Source organism: Anabrus simplex, chromosome 2, assembly GCF_040414725.1.
Source record: "Anabrus simplex isolate iqAnaSimp1 chromosome 2, ASM4041472v1, whole genome shotgun sequence".
NCBI classification, from domain to species: domain Eukaryota; kingdom Metazoa; phylum Arthropoda; class Insecta; order Orthoptera; family Tettigoniidae; genus Anabrus; species Anabrus simplex.
The window spans coordinates 369782657-369803656 of NC_090266.1; the positions used below are offsets into that span (position 1 = coordinate 369782657).

Sequence of the window (21000 nt, forward strand, 5' to 3'; positions counted from 1 at the left end):
CAAATGCCGTGTCTTTGTTGAGCAGTAATGTGAGCAAAAGGGGAACACGTAGAGGAGCACAGATCTCTATAAGATGTTGTTTTCTATTATTTGAAGTATAAATTGCCTTGCAGGTTGTCAGTTTATGTATAATGGATGGCTATGTTTGTATTTGATTTAGAATGTCAGTTGAAATATCACTAATTGACTGCCTAATAAATAACAAGAACTGTAGATTTTTTTTTTAAAGCTGAGTTTAAACTTATTGATGCTTAGTGTGTGATGAATATGTAAAATCAGAAGTAAAATTATTGCTTGTAAGAAGCTATCTGGTTTTTCTCTTACAGTTCTACTATTATAAATCTTGCTGTTAGACATGAGACTAATAGACTAATTGTACCAAGGAGAGAGTACCGGTATGTGATATTGGGGAATATTGCTATGAACATCTTGATTTTATAATGGTCATTGTAAATCTATCAAGAATGTATACATGCAAATAAGGAGCATTTTCAGCGTTATAATGTGTAAAATCTGCCTAAAATTGCTTATCACCCTCTTCTAGCTGTGATTTGAAAACTTGACCTGTCTTCTCATGTGATAGTGGCTTATCCAAGGTTACGAATTTCATTGCCGTATGTTTCCCAAAGAAACTATTCTGTAGAACAGGAAAAGGCTGCCCATAGTCGCTTATCTTCACTGTTGAACATTTGAGAGAAATAGTTCTGTATTCTCTCAAATATCTTACACATTCTATCTAGTTTCTGATAAGTTTGTCTACTACTACTACTACTACTACTACTACTCATCTCTTGTTCAAAGGATGTTTTTCTTTGTTTACAGTACAAGGCCACTGAAGAGTGCATTACTAGAAGCAAGTACTTGGAATATCAGCGCTCATACACTTTGGTAAAGTTAAATCCTGGTAACTACAGCCTTCGCTTACGTGCCACGTCTTTGGCAGGAGTTGGAAATTACACTCAGCTTCGATACTTCTATATACCAGTAAGTACAGTTTTTAAGAGTTGTGCTGTGCTGGATTTCTGTGTGTTTCAGTGTTTGGTGCACTATTAAATGGTTTATTCTCTTCTTTTACTTTTCTCTTGTTTGCTTACCTTAATCCTAGCATTCTTGCAACTATTTATTCATTCATTCATTCATTCATTCATATGGAACAGTGAAATTGAATAGAACACAGACAAGGTGTTGTTTATTACATTAGCTTTTAAACACATCTGATTAAATCTCTTCTGAGATTCATCTGAGCTTTCTTTGTTCTTTATCAATTGAATTTTCTAGTAATTGTGACAAATATGGATCCTCTGATAGGTGATGTGGCCCAGAAAACCATGCCATATGTTCCCCAAAGAAACTGTTCTGTAGAACAGAAAAAGGCTGCTCATATTTTGGGAGGTCAGACCGAGTAATATAAACGCCTTAGAGGTAAAGTCAGTGCCATTTATGTACAGGCCACGAATGCCCTTGAAGGAGTGGAAGGTAAATGTTTCCACTAACCATTACCTAAGCACTAAGTGGAATTGAGTGCCTAGCTGTATACCTGGTCATCTTTGTGTCTAGTACTCCTTTTTTTTAGTGGAAATCTCATTTCCAAAATTTTCGAGTTTCTGACAGGTAACCGAGTCCACGTCCTTTCTGAGTGAGCTGAGCATGCCTTTACTGCCTCATCTAGGCAGTCCCTTCCTTACATGAAAACTATATCAGGAGATGAAATTGTAAAGTAAAATTTTAGAAATTCTTTACTTTTCTTAAACTTGCATGTGCTCCTTGTTATAATAATAAAAGTAAATTTGTGTCCTCATCCCGAGGTGGTAAAGCTCCTTTCAGGCACACCATCAATGGAGTTGGGCTGCATGTACCTCTCTAACCACATACCAGCCCTCCTGCCAATCTTACATTTCTGGAAGTACGGGGAATCAAACCCGGGCCTCCAAGGATGGCAGCTAATTACCATTATGCTACGGAGGTGAATGTTATAATAGTGACTGCATAAAGAAAAAGAACAAATACAAAGAGGGATATTTGGTATTCATTTGCGTGGCTGATAACCTGGATACAGTCCTGCCGTTTATAAAGATTTTAAATGCTGAAAAGAGCAGTTAACATGAGTTGATGTGATTTAGATGATTTGACTGTGAGTGTACTGCCATTATGGTCATCTTGATGGTGTAGGGGATAGCATGCTTGCTTCTTACCCATAGGTCCCAGTTTCGATTCCTAGCACATCCAAGGATTTAAATCCTAGACTGAGGACTGGAACAGGGTTCCTTCAGTCTATGGGAGCAGCTGAGGAGCTGTCTGGTATGAAAGGCAGCATACCCGGTCACAATAAACCGAGTAATACTGCTGGGGATGTTGCCAAGCTGACCATGTGACACTCCAGTATCTAAGGACATCAGGCTGGGCAGCAGTCAACTTGGCAGGTCAAGTCCCCTAATGGACTATGTGTGCCACAAGTTTGTTTGTATCTTTGTATTGCAGTTATGACATTTACATTGAGTAAGTTGGTAAATTGTTTATCTGGCTGCGCTCTAGTTATGAGATAATATTAAATGAATGTGTAATGTTTATAATTTCAGGAACCAGCATCTAGCCCTGGCATGGAGTTAATGGTGGGTGCTTTTGTGGGCTCATTCTTTGTTGTAATAGTGATAGGAATGGTAGTCCTATACCTACGTCGGAAATATGTGCCTGGAGTGCCCAACATGAAGCTGATAGCTTCAGTGAACCCCGAGTATGTTCCTACAGGTAAGTTTTTATAGTAAGGTTATCAATACCATATTTATGAAGTATAAAATTTGAAGAAGATTTTAAACCTTATGTGATATTTGCCAGTGAGATGAGAAATGTATAACCAAAATCCTCCTTCCTAAATTATTTCATAATTTTTAGTTTTAAACATTTTTTTTCCAACTATTCTGTTTTACATAGTACCACTCCGATAACTTGTATACAAAGCAGATAATTATCCTGTGTAATTTAAACTGTTTAGTGGCAGGCAGATAATTTCATATCAATACCACATTTCAGATCTCATCCCACAGAAATTAGGGTAAAATCAATTACATAAAGTGATAAAGGTTTGTGTGGAAGACAGTGCTAAATTTGTTACATACGACCATCAAATGATAAATAAATTTTAATCACTTACCTGTCTGAGCTTATTTAATACATTCCAGCTATACAGAAAACCATATTTGCAGATGGTTGACTGAAGCTAGATAATGATAATAGTATAGAACATGCTTTGCCTTTTCAAGGTCTGTGAACACCATTACAGATTTAATGATCCAGGTTTTCAGAACCGGCATCTAATAGAAAGATGTCTTCCAGCTATTAGACCATGCCCAGACAGTCTGCCTGTCAGATGGAATTGACCTCTTCTTATATAGACGGTGTGAGTGTTTGTCGCACATTCTAGACATATGCAGGTTATACCCTGTATAATTGCTCTACCTATGGTATATAGGAAGAGATCAATTCTATCTGACCGCCAGACTCTTGGATAAGTCCACTGTACAGCAGATGAAAGATTGACACTTGTCAACTAGCCCAGAAGACATCTTTCTGCTACTGTGCCAAAGTGCCAAAGTGGTTTATATTTGGAATACATTTTTGAATTTCATCTCCTTAAAGTAAAGAGATCAGTCAATTATATTTTTCTGAATTCAGGTGTGGAAATACATTTTAAACATTGTGTCACATAATAGTGCAGAATAAATACAGTGCTGTTTGTTATTTTCCATTTAAAATACAGTATTTACTTTTTGGTGTAATGTTTACCCGGCCCTGTGATTTTAGGGGTAGAGCCTGCCTCTTACCGGGAGATTCCAAGTTCTATTCCTGTCCAGGCAAGGATTTTTGTGTAAATCCGAGGGCTGGTTCGAGGTTCACTCGGCCTACGAGAGAACAATTTAGGAGTCATCTGATGGCGGGATAGTGGCCCCAGTCTCGATAGCTAGGAGTAATGGCTGAGAGAATTCATTGTGCTGACCATGTGTATCTCATAATTTTCAGACCTTGGGGCTGAGCAGCGATCTGTAGGCCAAGGCTCATTAGGGCTATATTGTCATGAGAGGCGGAATGTCATTTTTAAATATCTTATTACGTAATCAGTCGTTTGTATAAAATAATTAGAAGTTTCCAAGCTATATTGTCTTCTTGCCCTTAAAATGGAAGAAGGAACCTATTCTTTAATGACCTCTACTAAAGTCTTAACAGACATGAAAGTAACGAGAATGATCGCTGGTACAAACAGGTGGGAACAATGGCAGGAGGATGGATGAAGCTGTACCCATAAACAGTATTAAGTGGTGGGGTCATGTGAGCCGCATGGAGGAGGATGGGTTACCTAAGAGAATGATTAACTCTGTCATGGAGGGTAAGAGAAGTAGAGGGAGACCAAGACGACAATGGTTAGACTCATTTTCTAATTATTCAAAGATAAGGGGTATGGAACTATAATTCTGTGGCTTGGTTCTAAAAGGGCCAATGTCATTTTTTTATCGAAATTGAGATATTAACTGATACAAACGCGTATCATCCTGGCTTGCAACATGTTAAAAGGGCCAATGTCTCTGTTAAGTACTAAACGAACAGTTAACGTTTAATTAAATAAGCCCTTGCCAATAATGTTAGATTACACTAGCCTGCAAAAAAAAAAAAAACTTTTTGTGCAGTAAAAACGAAAATAGGTGGGTTTTATGAATTTCTTAACCCAGAATTCGAGAAAAAAAATTAGTTTTGGCGTATCACGTCTGGTTTAGTGGCAATTTTACAATATATTATTTTGTTGTTACGTAAAATTTTTGATACTTAGTATTGATTAAATTTGATGTATTAATATAAATTTCAGCTTACAAAACGTAATCATATTTTGCATGCTTTGAATACACATAAATGCTGCTTTGTACGCAAGTAGACGGTTTGTATTATATTTTTAATGTATATTGAAATTCGTGAAACTGAAGCATAAAACGCCTATTTAGTTTTGGCTGTACAGTTGCTTTTAAATTAATATAACCGTACCTTGAATAAAAATTACATGGTTAATCATACATAGTTTTGTTACTTACATTATATGCAGGTTAGATTCACACCTCCATCTTTTCCCGTTTTCCGTGGAATTTCCAGGTTTTTAAGTCCTTGAATGATCTCTAGAAGGGTCGTCTCGTGCGATCGACCAGCAGTAATCGGCCATCATATTCACATCCCAAACGTCCCTGATAGCGTCGTTCTGCATCTTTGAGATCCTGGTGAAACCTTTCACCTTGTTCTTCACTGACAGTTCCTAAATTTGGAGGGAAATAATCCAGATGCGAAGCTAAGAAATGAAGCTTAAGATTCATATTACAACCGAGTTCCTTAAACTTTACCAACATTTTCCTTACAATTTCTTTGTATTGAGGGTCCTTAATTTTGCCAAGGAATTTAGTCACTACATCTTTGAATGCGTTCCATGCCTCTTTCTCAATTTTGGTCATCGTGTCTGTGAAATTTTTATCCTTCATCAGTTTACGAATCTGTGGTCCATCAAATACGCCTTCTTTGATTTTTTCATCTGATAATGGGAGAAATTTAGTGGATAAATATTGGAAGCATAGGCTACTTTTATCTAATGCCTTGACATACAGTTTCATCAATCCTAATTTGATGTACAAGGGTTGAAGTAGAATTTTTTCACGGTCAATAAGACTTACATTCAAGAAATTTTTGGATCCTGGTTGTAGTTGTTTCCTTTCTGGCCAATTCACTGTATCCCAATGTTTATCCTGTGCCCTGCTCTCCCATTCGCATAGGAAACAGGGAAATTTTGTATAGCCTTTTTGTTGTCCCAGCAACAATCCAATCATCTTCAAATCACCGCAAATTTGCCACCCATGCTCATGATATGTACATTTTTCGAGCACCAACTTTAAGGTCTCGTATGTTTCAGACATTTTTGTGGAGTGTGCAAGTGTACGGATGCCAGAACATTTGTATTATGAAGCAAAACAGCCTCTAAACTTATTTTGGAAGAGTCAATAAAAACACGCCAGTTACTAGGATCATACTCTTTCTCTCCCAATTGACGTAGAAGATTTGAAACATCCATACAAAATACAAGTTCATCTTCTTGAGTATAATACTTTCAGGCTGTTATCTTTGAAAGGAAACTGCTTTATCAGTCCATCATAAACATTGCATAAGGGCTGGGGCTTTTAACACATCTGTTTATTCAAGTCGTCTAAGATAAAAGACAAACTCTCAACTGTCTTATTTTCAATCCTACATACCTTGTGGTCTATTGCATATCTGGGGGAATTTGTTATGAATTTACCAGGAAACCCCCAACTACAAAATGAAAATTTAGACAGCAATAAACCTATACCGAGCTTGATAGCTGCAGTCGCTTAAATGGGGCCAGCATCCAGTATTCGGGATATAGTGGGTTCGAACCCCACTGTCGGCAGCCCTGAAGATGGTTTTCCGTGGTTTCCCATTTTCACACCAGGCAAATGCTGGGGCTGTACTTTAATTAAGGCCACGGACGCTTCCTTCCCACTCCTAGGCATTTCCTGTCCCATCGTTGCCATAAGACCTATCCGTGTCGGTGCGACGTAAAGCAAGTAGCAAAAAAAAAAAAAAAAAAAAAAACCCTATAATAAAATGCAAATAATAACAAATCAAATCACATAATTGTTTTCTAAAAATAGTTGCGCGAGAACATCTCTCAACATTACATCTTACAAATTCATGCAGATACTAAAAAACCGAATTGCGTCAAAAATAGACGTGATAAGAAAAAAATAGCATCATTTTCGGAATCAGGGCAGCGATTTCCATAAGAATTACATATTTTCTATTTTACCGCAAAATCATGTTGGCTAGTGTTACCAATAAAGATTAGAGACCTGGCAATTTTTAAAGAATACGATAGAAAAAATTAGCGTTTAACAAGGTGCCTTCCACAAAGAAAGTATAAATTATTTAAAGTTAGTTGCTGAAAAAAAAAAAATAAATTGGTAAACTATAAGCAAAACTTCAAATGCTCATAGCTCAAAAAGAGGTTTTTGTGACATTGGCCCTTTTAGAACCAAGCCACAGAATTATGAGGGCACAGAACTAGTTACAAAAATAAGAGGATTGTGGAGACATTTGCTAAATTCAGAGAGGCTTGCAGACTGAATGCTGGAAGGCATAACAGTCCGTGATGTATGTGTGTTGTATGTAAGTAAAGTCTTTGAAACCATATGTCATTTGATACCCTATAAATGGCACAGGACTTTGTGCCATTCATGCATTCACTTCTACACTAAATGTGCTTCAGATATAAATCATACTGTGACCTGAGTTACTGTTCAGCAAAGATAAAATTCATAGAGGCTATTTAGAATGAGTGGGGCTGTCAGTAGTGGTGTAAAGGAGATGTTTCAAAGGTTTGTAACTCGGTAAGAAGTACATGAAAGTCAGGTAATGGGGAGCATAACACTTCAAAAACACTCAGAGTTTGAATATATTCTCAGCGGTAAAGACATCTCCTAAACTTTTTCACTAATTAGGTAATGAGAATTGTAATAAACACTGTGCTTGTGATACGATAGCTTTAGTTGGGTCTCGTATCTTATTCCCTTTAATTCTCCTGTTTTTGATGTTGCATGTGTTTACATCTATTTTCATGCTGTAAAAGGATTGGTATGAGCTGAGTTTTTATCATTATCATGACCATACCCACCAATTCTATGTATGATATTCTTCACCAAAACCACTTAGAGGCTTTTCAACTACCTAATGGAATAAACATTTGTGTGAAGTCATTTGGTCAAGCTCTTGTTGATACTTTTTTTGTTACCAAGATTACATTCCATTATGTTGCATTTGCAATTTCACTTTCATAAACCTCTTTTCTCTTGTATTCATTAATCATATATTAACTTCATGTAACAAAATAATGATTAACTCATTCATTGAATCATTGAAAAATGTGCATATTTTATTGACCCAATCGTAACTTTAATTTGCTTCACATTCGGGCATCGCTGGTAACTTTACTGATTCTCCTTAAAACTTATTAAAAGGTCATAAATATAATGATCAGTTTGTACGTGAATTGCGCCAGCGTCACCAAAATTGATTCCTCGGAATTTAGGAAAATAGAGCATGAAAATTTGCTCTTCTCCCAGGGCGTATATATGAGCCTGTGTTGTGGTATTATCGGCACACTTGATCTTGGTGCATTTGTGTACGGGGGTGAGGAGTAAGGAGGGAGCTGTCCCAGTTCCGATAGTGCTGCCAACTGAATGAAAATGAAATCTGAATTGAATCGAGAATATGATCGACCGATATGAAGTTTTTAAACTGTTATTATCTTAAGCCAACAACTATGTCACATACACATTATATAACGTTATATAACATTTCTCGATGCGAATCTTGTTCCTAGCATGAATTCTATAGTTTGGCTTTGCTGTGTAAACAACAACAGTACTAGTACGTAAAGTGTATGCCAGATGTCGCACAACGATGCTTAAGCAATTCATAGTTTGTGTTTCAAAGGTTGCCAGTACGAATCTCGAAGATTGCCGAGGTCGACCGATTCAGCACTAGGGTGTAAATGCACCAAGATAAAGTGTGCCGATAATACATCTGCTATGGGCCTTACCTAACCATCCAAAATCAATTACAAAGGGTGGGAACTGCACCTTGGTTAGGAAAAGACGACTCTTCGCTAGTTTGAAAATACAGTAGAAGTCCGTTATAGCGATAATTCACAACAGCGGAAAATTTACTCGCTATGGATTGTCATATCCGATTTTTGTATAAAAGTCGGAAAACCCCCCAGACACATAAAAATCGGTATGAAACGGCAATCAGTTTGTTCAAAACTTGCTTTTCCGCGGATGATATCCATACTACGACTTACTAGTTTGTTATTTTCAATATCCGGTATAGCGTGAAAGTGTATGTTTAATTTCATTCTGAAAAAAAAAATACAGTTTCGTATTTCTCCGAATCCAAGACGAACCTCTCTTTTTCCTTCAAAAAATTTTAAACAGGCGTTGTAAAATCATATGAATGCCTCTGTTGTACAGTACCCATTTTTATACCATTTTTAGACGCCGAACGTTGGCTTTCGTTATGCCGCAAAAATTATTCTGTATTTCCGCGGGTTTAATGACAATTAACTTAAAATTGGCATCATAATACCGAAGAGAACCCGTTGAAAATTTGCCGGCAATACCTATTCCATGCGTCTCTACAATGCAGCGATCCGTCAGGAAAATATTCTTGCTGTCTATAAAAACTTTTACGGTACTTTTACTCGGCTTCAGTTATAACCGGCTACCGCTACACGCACGTCTCGCTTGCCGGGTTTGGCCAACTTCAGCGGATAGCTAGGCCTAATCGCGGACGTCGAAGGTCAACGAACGAGTTTATTTCGTCACGGTATGGCCTTTCCGCCCTTGCGTTTTTGTGCCCATACCTCTCAATTTAATTTTCAACTTCTTTAAAGCGTCCTTGTTGCGGACCACTGAATGCATTTTTTTGTATCTTTGTCTTCGCGCTGACGCCAAATATTGACTTAGGCCTACGCCATATTTTCTTGCGGCTGCACATTATTCTACATTTCGAGTGTTTAATAACCATTACCGGTAACTTAAAATTGGCATAATATTGACGAGAACCCGTTGACAATTTGCCGGCGATATCTGTTCCACGTATCTTTACGATTATCCATCACGAAAATATTCTTGCTGTCTGTAAAACTTAATTTTACTAAGAGTCAGGTAACTTACAGTAGACGCGTTATAACTCTGCCACTGAGTAGCTGTGGCCTTTCTAAGAATTCGAAGGCTTGCATATTTTGATGCCATTCTGCAGATTTGAGAAACGTATTTGTAGAGGCTAATAGAATCTCATTTCTCTCCTCACTATTTCCCGAGATCCAGTGACGTTACACACAGGCACTGTAAAACCGGTTGTCACAGCTAGCGATGTATAATAAAGAGGCGGTCGCTTATTGTCAACGAATTTTGTGTGTTCATGCGGGGGTGAAAAGAAGCAACGTGGTTACCGCGATAGTTGCCAGTGGTATTCATTACTGTCAGGCCACGAATGCAAGACGACCCTTGATTTTTCGCATGAGATTCTGAGGAGAAAAAAACCCAACGTCGTCTTGGATTCGGAGAAATACGGTATTACGGTACTCCAGAGTTTTTCTTCTTCAAATGGCGTGACCTAACCTAACCGTATATGTGTCATGAAAACATATTTGATACGCATGTAGAGAAATGAGTTAACCTCGCTAAAAATTTACATGTGAATAGCAAAGTCACCTCTGTACAGGCCATGAAGGCCCTTGGAGGAGTGGAAGGTAAAGGCTTCCACCATTGTTAACCTCAGCACATGGTGGGGTAGAGTGGTTAGCTCTACGCCCGGCCGCCTTTGCCCCCAGGAATTAACCTGGTACTCATTTTTAGTGTAGGCTGAGTGAACCTCAAGGCCATATGCACCTCCGGAAGTGGAAATCTCGTTTCTTAAATTTTACGACTTCCTGATGGGGATTCGAACCCACGTCCTTCCGGGCTAACCGAGCACGCCTTTACCGCCTCGCTCGGGCAGCCCCTTTACATGTGAATAGCCTTTCCGAAATTTAACTAGACGCGAGAAAATATGAACTATCCTCTGAAATCAGTGATGTACTCTGCCATATCTTGAGGTGTATCGCATTTTTACTTAATTGCAGTATTTAGCATTAAAATTAAGCAATCGTTTAGTCAGCCTTTGAATGAGTTAAGAACTGTTATCGGACATGTTATTTACGCATTTATTACTAAAATATGTTATCTTCCATTTCGAATTTTCTTTACAGAACAGCCGTCGACGGTTATTACTAATAGACTCCGACATCGCCTTTGAATGTCTACGAGAGAACTCGCTAGTGGACAAAGCGAGGAAACGATACGAAGATAATCGATTGCATGCATGATAATCGCTGGGGTGCATAAATATCGATAACGGAAAAATCGCGCGCGCTTAATCGCTCGTAATAACGGATGTGTCTGTGATAGGGCTCTCGATGTAACCGAAGGATAATACACAGTTTAATATAGGGATTTTGAAGGGACATCAAAATATTGTCGGTATAATGGGGTTCTCGTTATAAGCGGTACTCGCTATAGCGGAATTCTACTGTAACTGGTTATGTTCTGTTATGATGTAATTCATGCAGATGTGTTTCATCAATTCACATATATAAGAACAAACCTGATAATCAACCCTTCTTCACATTAACAAAAGACTGGAACATTCTCCCTAACCTGAACATAGAAACACAACTATATCTGGAATAAAATATGTACGTGGGAATCATTGCTGAATGATAAAATACCATTTGTAGCTATCATTTGGAACAGCGATGAATGAAAGCATAATTGTGCACAATGTGCGTAGCCTAGGAATATACTAGTCATTCATAAAGAAATTCTTAATTGATTCAGTTCACATCTTGCAGGTCAAAACATGGTATCTCATACATGGTTCACTACATCTTACACACACACAACCTGTGCTTGGCTCATGATAGTGCTTCACACTACATAGTGTGAAGTGGTAGCCATGCATGGAAAACCTTGTCACTATGTGCTGTAGGTTGTACCCTTCTCGCGTCCATTCACGGTATATCTATATATATAATAACTTGTCCTGACTGACTGACTGACAGATTCATCATCGTCGAGCCAAAACTACTGGACATAAAGAAATGAACTTTTGCGGATACATATTAACATGTAGGTGCTTGCTAAGGGAGGATTTTTGGATATTCCGTCGGTAAGGGGGTGAATAGGGGGGTGAATATTTAAAATGAGGATGTCTATATCTCAAAAACTTAAAAGTTTACAGATGTAAAAATTGGTATTTGGAATCTCCTTTATAAATAAGGAAACACGTATGTTTCTGTTTTTGGAAAATCCCATTAAGGCGGGTGAAAAATGGGGGAAAAGGGGTTAAACACCTTTCATGAGGAGACTTATATCTAAAAAACTGTAGATGTTACAGATATGAAAATTGAAATTTGGAATCTCCTTTAAAAATAAAGAAATATGTATTTTTGTGTTTTTGGATAATCTGATGAATAGGGGGTGAACAGGAGTGACGAACGGGCTGAATTTTGAAAAAGACTTTATATGCAAATTATCTCAGACACGTAATATTTTTATTTTTCAGATTTGAAAACTGGTATTTGGAATTTCCTGTAAAAGTAAAGAAACATAAATATTTTTTTCAGAAAATCGACTTAAGGGGAGGTGAATTTTTAAGACTAGTGTATCTACAGTATATCTCAAAAACTTGACATGTTGCAGATGTGAAGATTGGTATTTGGAATCTCCTTTAAAAATAAGGAAACACGTATTCTTTGGTTTTCGGAAAAGACTCTTAACCGGGGGAGGGGGGGAGATTGAAAAATTAGTTAAATTATTTGTATGAGAATGTATATACACATACCAAAAAATCTAAAGATGTTAGAAACGTGAAAACTGGCATTTGGAATCTGCTTTAAATATAAGGAAACACTCATTTACGGGGAGGGGGGGGGGGGGGGAATCATCTTGCTAGAGGGGGTATGAAAACAGAGATGCATTCCTTTTACGAGGATACGTATATCTCAAAAAATGAAGATGTTACAGAAGTGATAATTGGTATTTGGAAGCTCTTTTAAGGAAACGAGTACTGTTTGTTTTTGGAAAATTCACTTGAATGAGGAGTGTTGAAAGGAAGTAAAAAAATTGAATACTTTTTCTGGAGAATCTTATATCTCAAAACTGAAGTGTACAGACGTGGAAACAGGTATTTGGAATCTCCTATGAAAATAAAGAAACACGCATTTCTTGGGTGGTGGGAAACCAACTTAACGGGCGGCGGTGGAGTGATAAAGGAGTTGAATTCTTTTCATGAGGATACTTATATCTCAAAAACTGAAGATGTTACAGACAAGAAAATTTTTCATTTGGAATTTTCTTTCAAAGTAAAGAAACACGTAATATTTTGTGTTTGGAAAATCCACTTAAGGGAGGTGAATTAATTGAAAAATTACTGTGGTTGAATACTTTGTATGAGTATACTTATATCTCAAAAACTAAAGATGTTACACAGGTGAGAAATAGTATTTGGAATCTCTTTTAAAAATAAAGAAACACGCATTTGGGGTGGGGGTGGGGGTTCAACTTGGGGCGGGGACGGTGAAAAAGGAGTTTTTTTGCAAGTTGCTTTACATCGCACGGATACAGGTAGGTCTTATGGCGACGATGGGACAGGAAAGGGCTAGGAGTGGGAAGGAAGCAGCCGTGGCCTTAATTAAGGTACAGCCCCTCTACCAGCATTTGCCAGGTGTGAAAATGGGAAACCACGGGAAACCATCTTCAGTGGGGTTCAAACCCACTATCTCCTGAATACTGGATACTGGCCGCACTTAAGCGGCTGCAGCTATTGAGCTCGGTGAAAAATAGTATTTGGAATCTCCTTTAAAAATAAAGAAACACGCATTTGGCGGGGGGGGGGGGGGGGGGGTCAACTTGAACTTATGAGGATACATATATCTCAAAACTGAAAATGTTACAGTTGTGATAATTGACATTTGGAAGCTCCTTTATAAACAAAGAAACAAGTATTTTTTTGGTTTTCGGAAAAGTCACTTAAGGGGGTGGGGGGAGGGTGAAAGGAAGTGAAAAAAATTTAATTCTTTTTATGGAGAATCTTACATCTCAAGAAAACTTAAGGTTGCACACATGAACATTTTTACTTGGAATCAACTTAAAAAATAAAGTAACACGCATTTTTGGAGGGGGGAGGGGGAATCAACTTAACGGGCTGGGGTGAAAAAGGAGTTGAATTATTTTATGAGGATACTTATATTTCAAAAACTGAAGATGTTAGAGGTATGAACATATATATTTGGAATCTTCTTTCAAAGTAAAGAAACACGTGTTCTTTTGTCTATGGAAAATCCACTTAAGGGGGTGAATGAATTGAAAAATTAGTTGAATTCTTTGTGTGAGGATACTTATATCTCAAAAAATTAAAAATGTTGTCCGGCTCCATGGCTAAATGGTTAGCGTGCTGGCCTTGGTCACAGGGGTCCCGGGTTCGATTTCCGGCAGGGTCGGGAATTTTAACCATCATTGGTTAATTTCCCTCGCACGGGGGCTGGGTGTATGTGTATGTGTTGTCTTCATCATCATTTCATCCTCATCACGATGCGCAGGTCACCTACAGGAGCCAAATCAAAAGATCTGCACCTGGCGAGCCGAACCCGTCCTGGAATCTCCCGGCACTAAAAGCCATACGCCATTCCATTTCTTATTATATGTCAAAAAATTAACATGCTAGAGGCAAGAAAGTTGGTATTTGGAAAGTCCTTTAAAAATACAGGAACCTGTACTTTTTTGTTTTTTGAGAGGGCACTTAACAGGGGGTGAAAAGTAGTTGAAGGATACTCATATCTTAAAAACTGAAAATGTTACAGACGTGAAAATTGATATTTGGAATCTTCTTTAAAAATAAGGAAATATGTATTTTGGTTTTCGGAAAATACACTTAGATCCGAGTAGGAGAAGGGCTGATCAAGGGGTTGAATTCTTTTTTGATATTTGCTTTACGTCGCGCCGACACAGATAGGTCTTATGGTGACAATGGGACAGGAAAGGGCTAGGAGTGGGAAGGAAACGGCCGTGGCCTTAATTAAGGTACAGCCCCAGCATTTGCCTAGTGTGAAAATGGGAAACCACGGAAAACCATTTTCAGGGCTGCCGACAGTGGGGTTCGAACCTACTATCTCCCGAATACTGGATACTGGCCGCAATTAAGCGACTGCAGCTATCGAGCTCGGTGAATTCTTTTTATGGGATACTTATGTATATCTCAAAAACTGAATATGTTACAGATGTGGGAATAGGTATTTGGAATCTCCTTTAAAAATATAGAAACATGTATTTATTTTTTGACTTGAGAGAAGACTGTTTCTCGCATGTACAGTTCTATGTCGCATGGTCATCTTAGCCCCAAAAGGTAATACCACAAACATGGTTTACAAAGAATTTCTGGGGTAAATGAAACTCAGTTTTTGGGTGAGTTTTTATACTTTAGGAATTTTCAGATAGTCTCTTAGTACAATGCCAAGGAATGATTACTCTAATCAAATTACGAAATCCACGCAAGCGAAGCCGCGGGTAATTGTTAGTAAAAATATAAATATATATAAATGATAAAAATCATTCCATACAGCAGCTTTCCTTGCCTTTAGACACTCCAGAGTGTCCCTGAATTCCGGTGTTACAAGTAGCAGGAAGTGTAGGCATAATTCCTCTATGAAGAAAAGCTCTTACTTGCTGCCTCTCATTAGCGACCTAATGATGTGTAATTACATACAGATTTAATATGGCATCAGTACATACCAGCTGATAGAACAGACAATAGGTGTTCTACAAGGGGATCCACTCAGTCCACTCCTCTTCATAATAGCTACAGTAAAAAACAATTTAAAAAATGATGACCTGACAAAATGGGCACAACATAACAAGATGAAAATTAATGAAAACAAAACTTTTCTACTTGGGGAATCAACTCAAAGCTGTTTCTAATATATAGGGCTAACTTTTCAGATTAAAAGTAGCAATTTCAACCTACTCCTAACTGACAGACTGAACACCGTGTATGATATATTAGATTACTAGGCAAATTATCCATCACAACTGTTATACAGCTTTTCGATTTGAAGATCAGGCCGATAGCTACATATGGCCTGGAAACAAACGGATGGACCAACTACAGAAAATTAAAGCAACGTACCTGAAAAGAGCTCTCTGTCTATAAATTCACTCCATCCTATGTTACGTAAGAGTTAACTACAGAGCTTTTCACTTTGCTTCTGTATCGTACACAAGTTTGAGAACTTGCACAATCGACACATGGTGTCCTGTTAGGCGATGTACTTTATTTCATTTATACTGTACCTTTACAACCTTTCACTGTTCTAACCACTTGTAAGAAAAATACTGTTCACTTCATCAATCCCCTCCCACCCAATGGCGCAACAGCCGAAGGGCCATGGCATACCAAGCGACCGCTGCTCAGCTCAAAGGCCTGCAGATTATGAGGTGTTGTGTGGTCAGCACGACGAATGATCACAGCAGTTATTCTTGGCTTTTTAGACTGGGGCCGCTATTTCACCATTTGATAGCTCCTCGATTGTACCGCTTCCTTCCTAATTTTAGGTCTTTCCTATCCCATCGTTGTCATAAGACCTATCTCTGTCGGTGTGATGTAAAGCAAATTGTAAAAAAATATATAGATATTTACCTAATAAAATTATATCTGCAAAATATGTAAGATTTTAATTTTTTCTGTCGTCTCTGAAAAATTTGGGTGGGCTGATTATTCGAGTATGATCACTAGGTAGTAGTAAACCCAGCATATCCCTCCCATCCTATCCTGCTTCAAGTCCTGAGCAAGCATCATTACTCAGCTCCAGTCACCTAGGTGCTGAGTATCCGTAATGTGAGAAGATCCATCTTGTGTGAATAGAGAATGATATACCTAATGTCATATGATTTAATTGATAGAAGAAAATAGTAGTAATATTATTTTTTAAAATACTATTTGTTCAGGGCGTCGACCCATGTGGGTTTTTTTGCCCCTACTGGCACCATATTGTATGAACCTGCGTGTAATTGGAATGGCGGTAGTGTGGAATGTTGTGTGTGAGAAAAGGAAGATTAAGGACATCACAAACACCCAGTCCCCAGGCCAGGGATATTAATCATTACAATTTAAAAACCCTGACCTAGCCAGGAATCAAACCCGGGGCCGCCGGGTGACAGGCGGACGCACTGCCCTTTACACCGGGGGCCGGACTGTAGTAGTATTATAATAATAATGTGTGTTCTCCACTTGATAGCCCCACAGTCTAGGGATAACAAGCCTGTGTCTTATCCGGAGTCTCTGGGTTCAATTTCTGGCAAAGTCAAGTGATTTTTACCTAGGTGAAGGTCCATTCAGCCTTTATAAGAACAGTTGAGGAGCTACCTGACAGCGAGATAGTGGTGCCAGACTAAAAAGTAAAGAATAACTGCTGTTAGTGCCATCCCCGGTGGCCAAGGGTCAATTCCCAGTACTGCCAGAAATTTAAGATTGGTAGGAGGGTTGGTTAAAATGGCACATGCAGCAAACCTCCATTGGGGGTGTGCTTGAAAACAGCTGCACCATGCCAGGATGAGGACATGAATTTACTTACTGATACATAGATAAAAATGGAGTGCAATTGCAGTCTTTTTGGTGCCTGTGGACTGGACTTATTTATGTTACATTATTTGTTTTTACAGTGTATGTTCCTGATGAATGGGAGGTGCCTCGGAAGAAAGTAGAACTTCTGCGAGAACTAGGGCAAGGATCTTTTGGAATGGTGTACGAGGGAATTGGTCGTGACATTGTTGAAGGCCATAGAGAGATTCGTTGTGCCATTAAAACTGTAAATGAACATGCAACTGATCGTGAGAGGAGCGAGTTTCTCAACGAGGCATCTGTTATGAAGTAAGCAATTGAACTTCTTAGTCATATTCTTTTGTTGGATGAAACCATGCTAGAAGTTGGAAAGTGACACACCTTCGTTCTTTGATCAGCATATAATCCATTATATGTCTATATTTTATCTAATGACTTGCAGTAATGCAAATGAGTTTGTTTTAATTATTTTATATATTTCAGAAAGGCTTTGAAAATTTCTAAACATTGTAGTCAAAGAAAATGTAACACCTAAAGAGAAAACTAACATATGATTTCTTAAGAAATTGTTGAAGGCTCTTCAACAACAGCTAATGCAGTGGAGGAAAGTTCCTGTTGATTTATTATAATTTTAGAGTTTGAAGTGATTTACTTACCGGGTGTTTGCAGTGACATGTCTGCACATGCAATTAAAAGAAGTCACTAATAGGTATCAAGATTCTGGCTCCTTGGTTGAATGATCAGCATATTGGCCTTTGGTTCAGAGGGCCCCATGTTCGATTCCTGGCTGATTTAGGGATTTTAACTGTTTATAGGTAATTCCTCTAGCTCGGATACTTGTGTTTGTGTTCACCTTAACAAGCATCTTCATCTATGTACAACACATCACATTACGAACCACCACACAAACACACAATAGTGAATACATTGCTCCACATAGGATTGGTGTCAGGAAAGGTATCCAGCCCTTAAAACTAGGCTAAATCCATACTAAGTGCCGACCCCACGTAATTGAGAAAACAGTAACTCATAAGATCTAATAACTTATCAGGTTATGGACAGAATACGTGTGAACTCTAATCCATCTTACAGCACTGGATTTGAAGATCCAAACAAGAAAAGGCTTAGAAAAATATAATAATCTAATTGATTGAAGGACTAATAGATCTCAAAAGATCTAAAAGTTAAGATTTTTTTCAACATTGAGTTCAATGTTCTCTTTTTAGAGAAAATTGAACAGGGTGTTTTGGAGTTCCTCTCCATAATAATCCATGAAAAGTTTCATCAATCAATCAATCAATCAAACAATCAATCAATCACTACTGATCTGCATTTAGGCAGTCGCCCAGGTGGCAGATTCCCTATCTGTTGTTTTCCTAGCCTTTTCTTAAATGATCGCAAAGAAATCGGAAATTTATTGAACATCTCCCTTGGTAAGTTCTTCCAATCCCTAACTCCCCTTCCTATAAACGAATATTTGTCCCAATTTGTCCTCTTGAATTCCAGCTTTATCTTCATATTGTGATCTTTCCTACTTTTAAAGATATCACTCAAACATATTCGTCTACTGATGTCATTCCACGCCATATCTCCACTGACAGTCCGAGACATACCACTTATGTATAGACAAGAAATGTGTTTTTCCACCAATCAATACACGTTTCTTGTCTATGCATTGAATCTATCAATACGGAAAATGAAATTCATAAACATACCACTTAGTCGAGTAGCTCATCCCCTTTCTCCCAAGTCCTCCCAGCCCAAACTTTGCAGCATTTTTGTGATGCTACTCTTTTGTCAGAAATCACCCAGAACAAATCGAGCTGCTTTTCTTTGGATCTTTTCCAGTTCTTGAATCAAGTAATTCTGGTGAGGGGCCCATACACTGGAACCATACTCCAGTTTGGGTCTTACCAGAGACTTATATGCTTTTTCCTTTACATCCTTACTACAACCCCTAAATACCCTCATAACCATGTGCAGAGCTCTGTACCTTTTATTAACAATAATAATTATGTCATCACCCCAATGAAGATCTTTCCTTATATTAACACCTAGGTACTTACAATGATCCCCAAAAAGCACTTTCAACCCATCAACGCAGTAATTAAAACTGAGCTGACTTTTCCTATTTGTGAAACTCGCAACCTGACATTCAACCCGTTTATCATCATACCATTGCCTACTGTCCATCTCATAACATTATCAAGGTCATTTAGCAGTTGCTCACAATCTTGTAACTTATTTATTACTCTGTATAGAATAACATCATCTGCAAATAGCCTTATCTCTGATTGCACTTCTGTACACATATCATTGATATATATAAGAAAACATAAAGGTCCAATAATACTGCCTTGAAGAATTCCCCTCTTAGTTATTACAGGGTCAGATAAAGCTTTGCCTACTCTAATTCTGTGAGTTCTATTTTCTCAAAATATAGCTATCCATTCAGTCACTCTTTTTTCTAGTCGAATTGCACTCAATTTTGCCAGTAGTCTCCCATGATCCACCCTATCAAATGCCTTAGATAGGTCAATCGCAATGCAGTCCATTTGACCTCCTGAATCCAAGATATCTGCTATATCTTGCTGGAATCCTACAAGTTGAGCTTCAGTGGAATAACCTTTCCTGAAACCAAACTGCCTTCTATTGGACCAGTTATTAATTTCGCAAACATGTCTAATATAATCAGAAAGAATGCTTTCCCAAAGCTTACATGCAATGCATGTCAAACTGACTGGCCTGTAATTTTCAGCTTTATGACTGTCACCCTTTCCTTTATACACAGAGGCTACTATAGCAACTCTCCATTCATTTGGTAGAGCTCCTTCATGCAAACAATAATCAAATAAGTACTTCAGATATGGTACTATATCCCAACCCATTGCCTTTAATATATCCCCAGAAATCTTATTAACTCTTGTATCTTACTGTAAATGTCATTGTTATCATAGGTAAATTTTAATACTTCTTTGTCCGGCTCCATGGCTAAATGGTAAGCGTGTTGGCCTTTGGTCACAGGGGTCCCGTGTTCAATTCCCGGCAGGTTCGGGAATTTTAACCACAATTGGTTAATTTCGCTTGCACAGGGGCTGGGTATACGTGTCATCTTCATCATCATTTCATCCTCATCATGACACGCAGGTCGCCTACAGGTGTCAAATCAAAAGACCTGCATCTGGCGAGCCGAACTTGTCCTTGGACACTCCCGGCACTAAAAGCCATATGCCATTTCATTTCATTTCATTTCATTTCATTTCAATACTTCTTTAGTATTAGTCACTTCCTCCATTCATCTGAACATACTCTGCATTGTACAACTTCGAGTTGGAAGCAGAAAAAAAAGTAAAAAAAGAAAGAGCAAGTATGATGGAATGTGTAAAATATGTGTTTGACACAAAATTTTAAAAAGTCAGATATTTTTAATATTAAACCTCCTTTAGTGTGAGCTGATGAAGACAGAATATACTACTTTAAGATGTGCATGTTTTATACTGTCTACGCCTATCTCTACTTTTCCTTGATGATCTTGGTAATTGTGCAGAAGGCAGTTTCCATTATTGCCATTGTTTTCTGTTTTGTTTGTTCGTTGAGAAGGAAGCCATACTTTCCATTGTTGACTCAGTTAAATGTGTAACTTAAAAGCTGTTCAGTCTGTCGAATACACAATATAAATATAAGTATTACGCTTTAACATACCTGTAAAAAACACATTATTAACAAGGAATAAATAGTGTATTTTTA

The 21000-nt window shown here is 38.0% G+C and overlaps 1 protein-coding gene across 1 annotated transcript in view; it reads left to right on the forward strand.

Annotated features, from left to right (window-relative positions):
• The window catches only part of LOC136863551 (insulin-like peptide receptor), a 462473-nt gene that overhangs the window by 414862 nt on the left and 26611 nt on the right, over positions 1-21000 (forward strand). The window contains exons 18-20 of the mRNA XM_067139932.2: positions 823-984; positions 2577-2745; positions 17355-17562. Coding sequence (XP_066996033.2) covers positions 823-984; positions 2577-2745; positions 17355-17562 — 539 coding nt within the window. The remainder of the gene's footprint in view (positions 1-822; positions 985-2576; positions 2746-17354; positions 17563-21000) is intronic.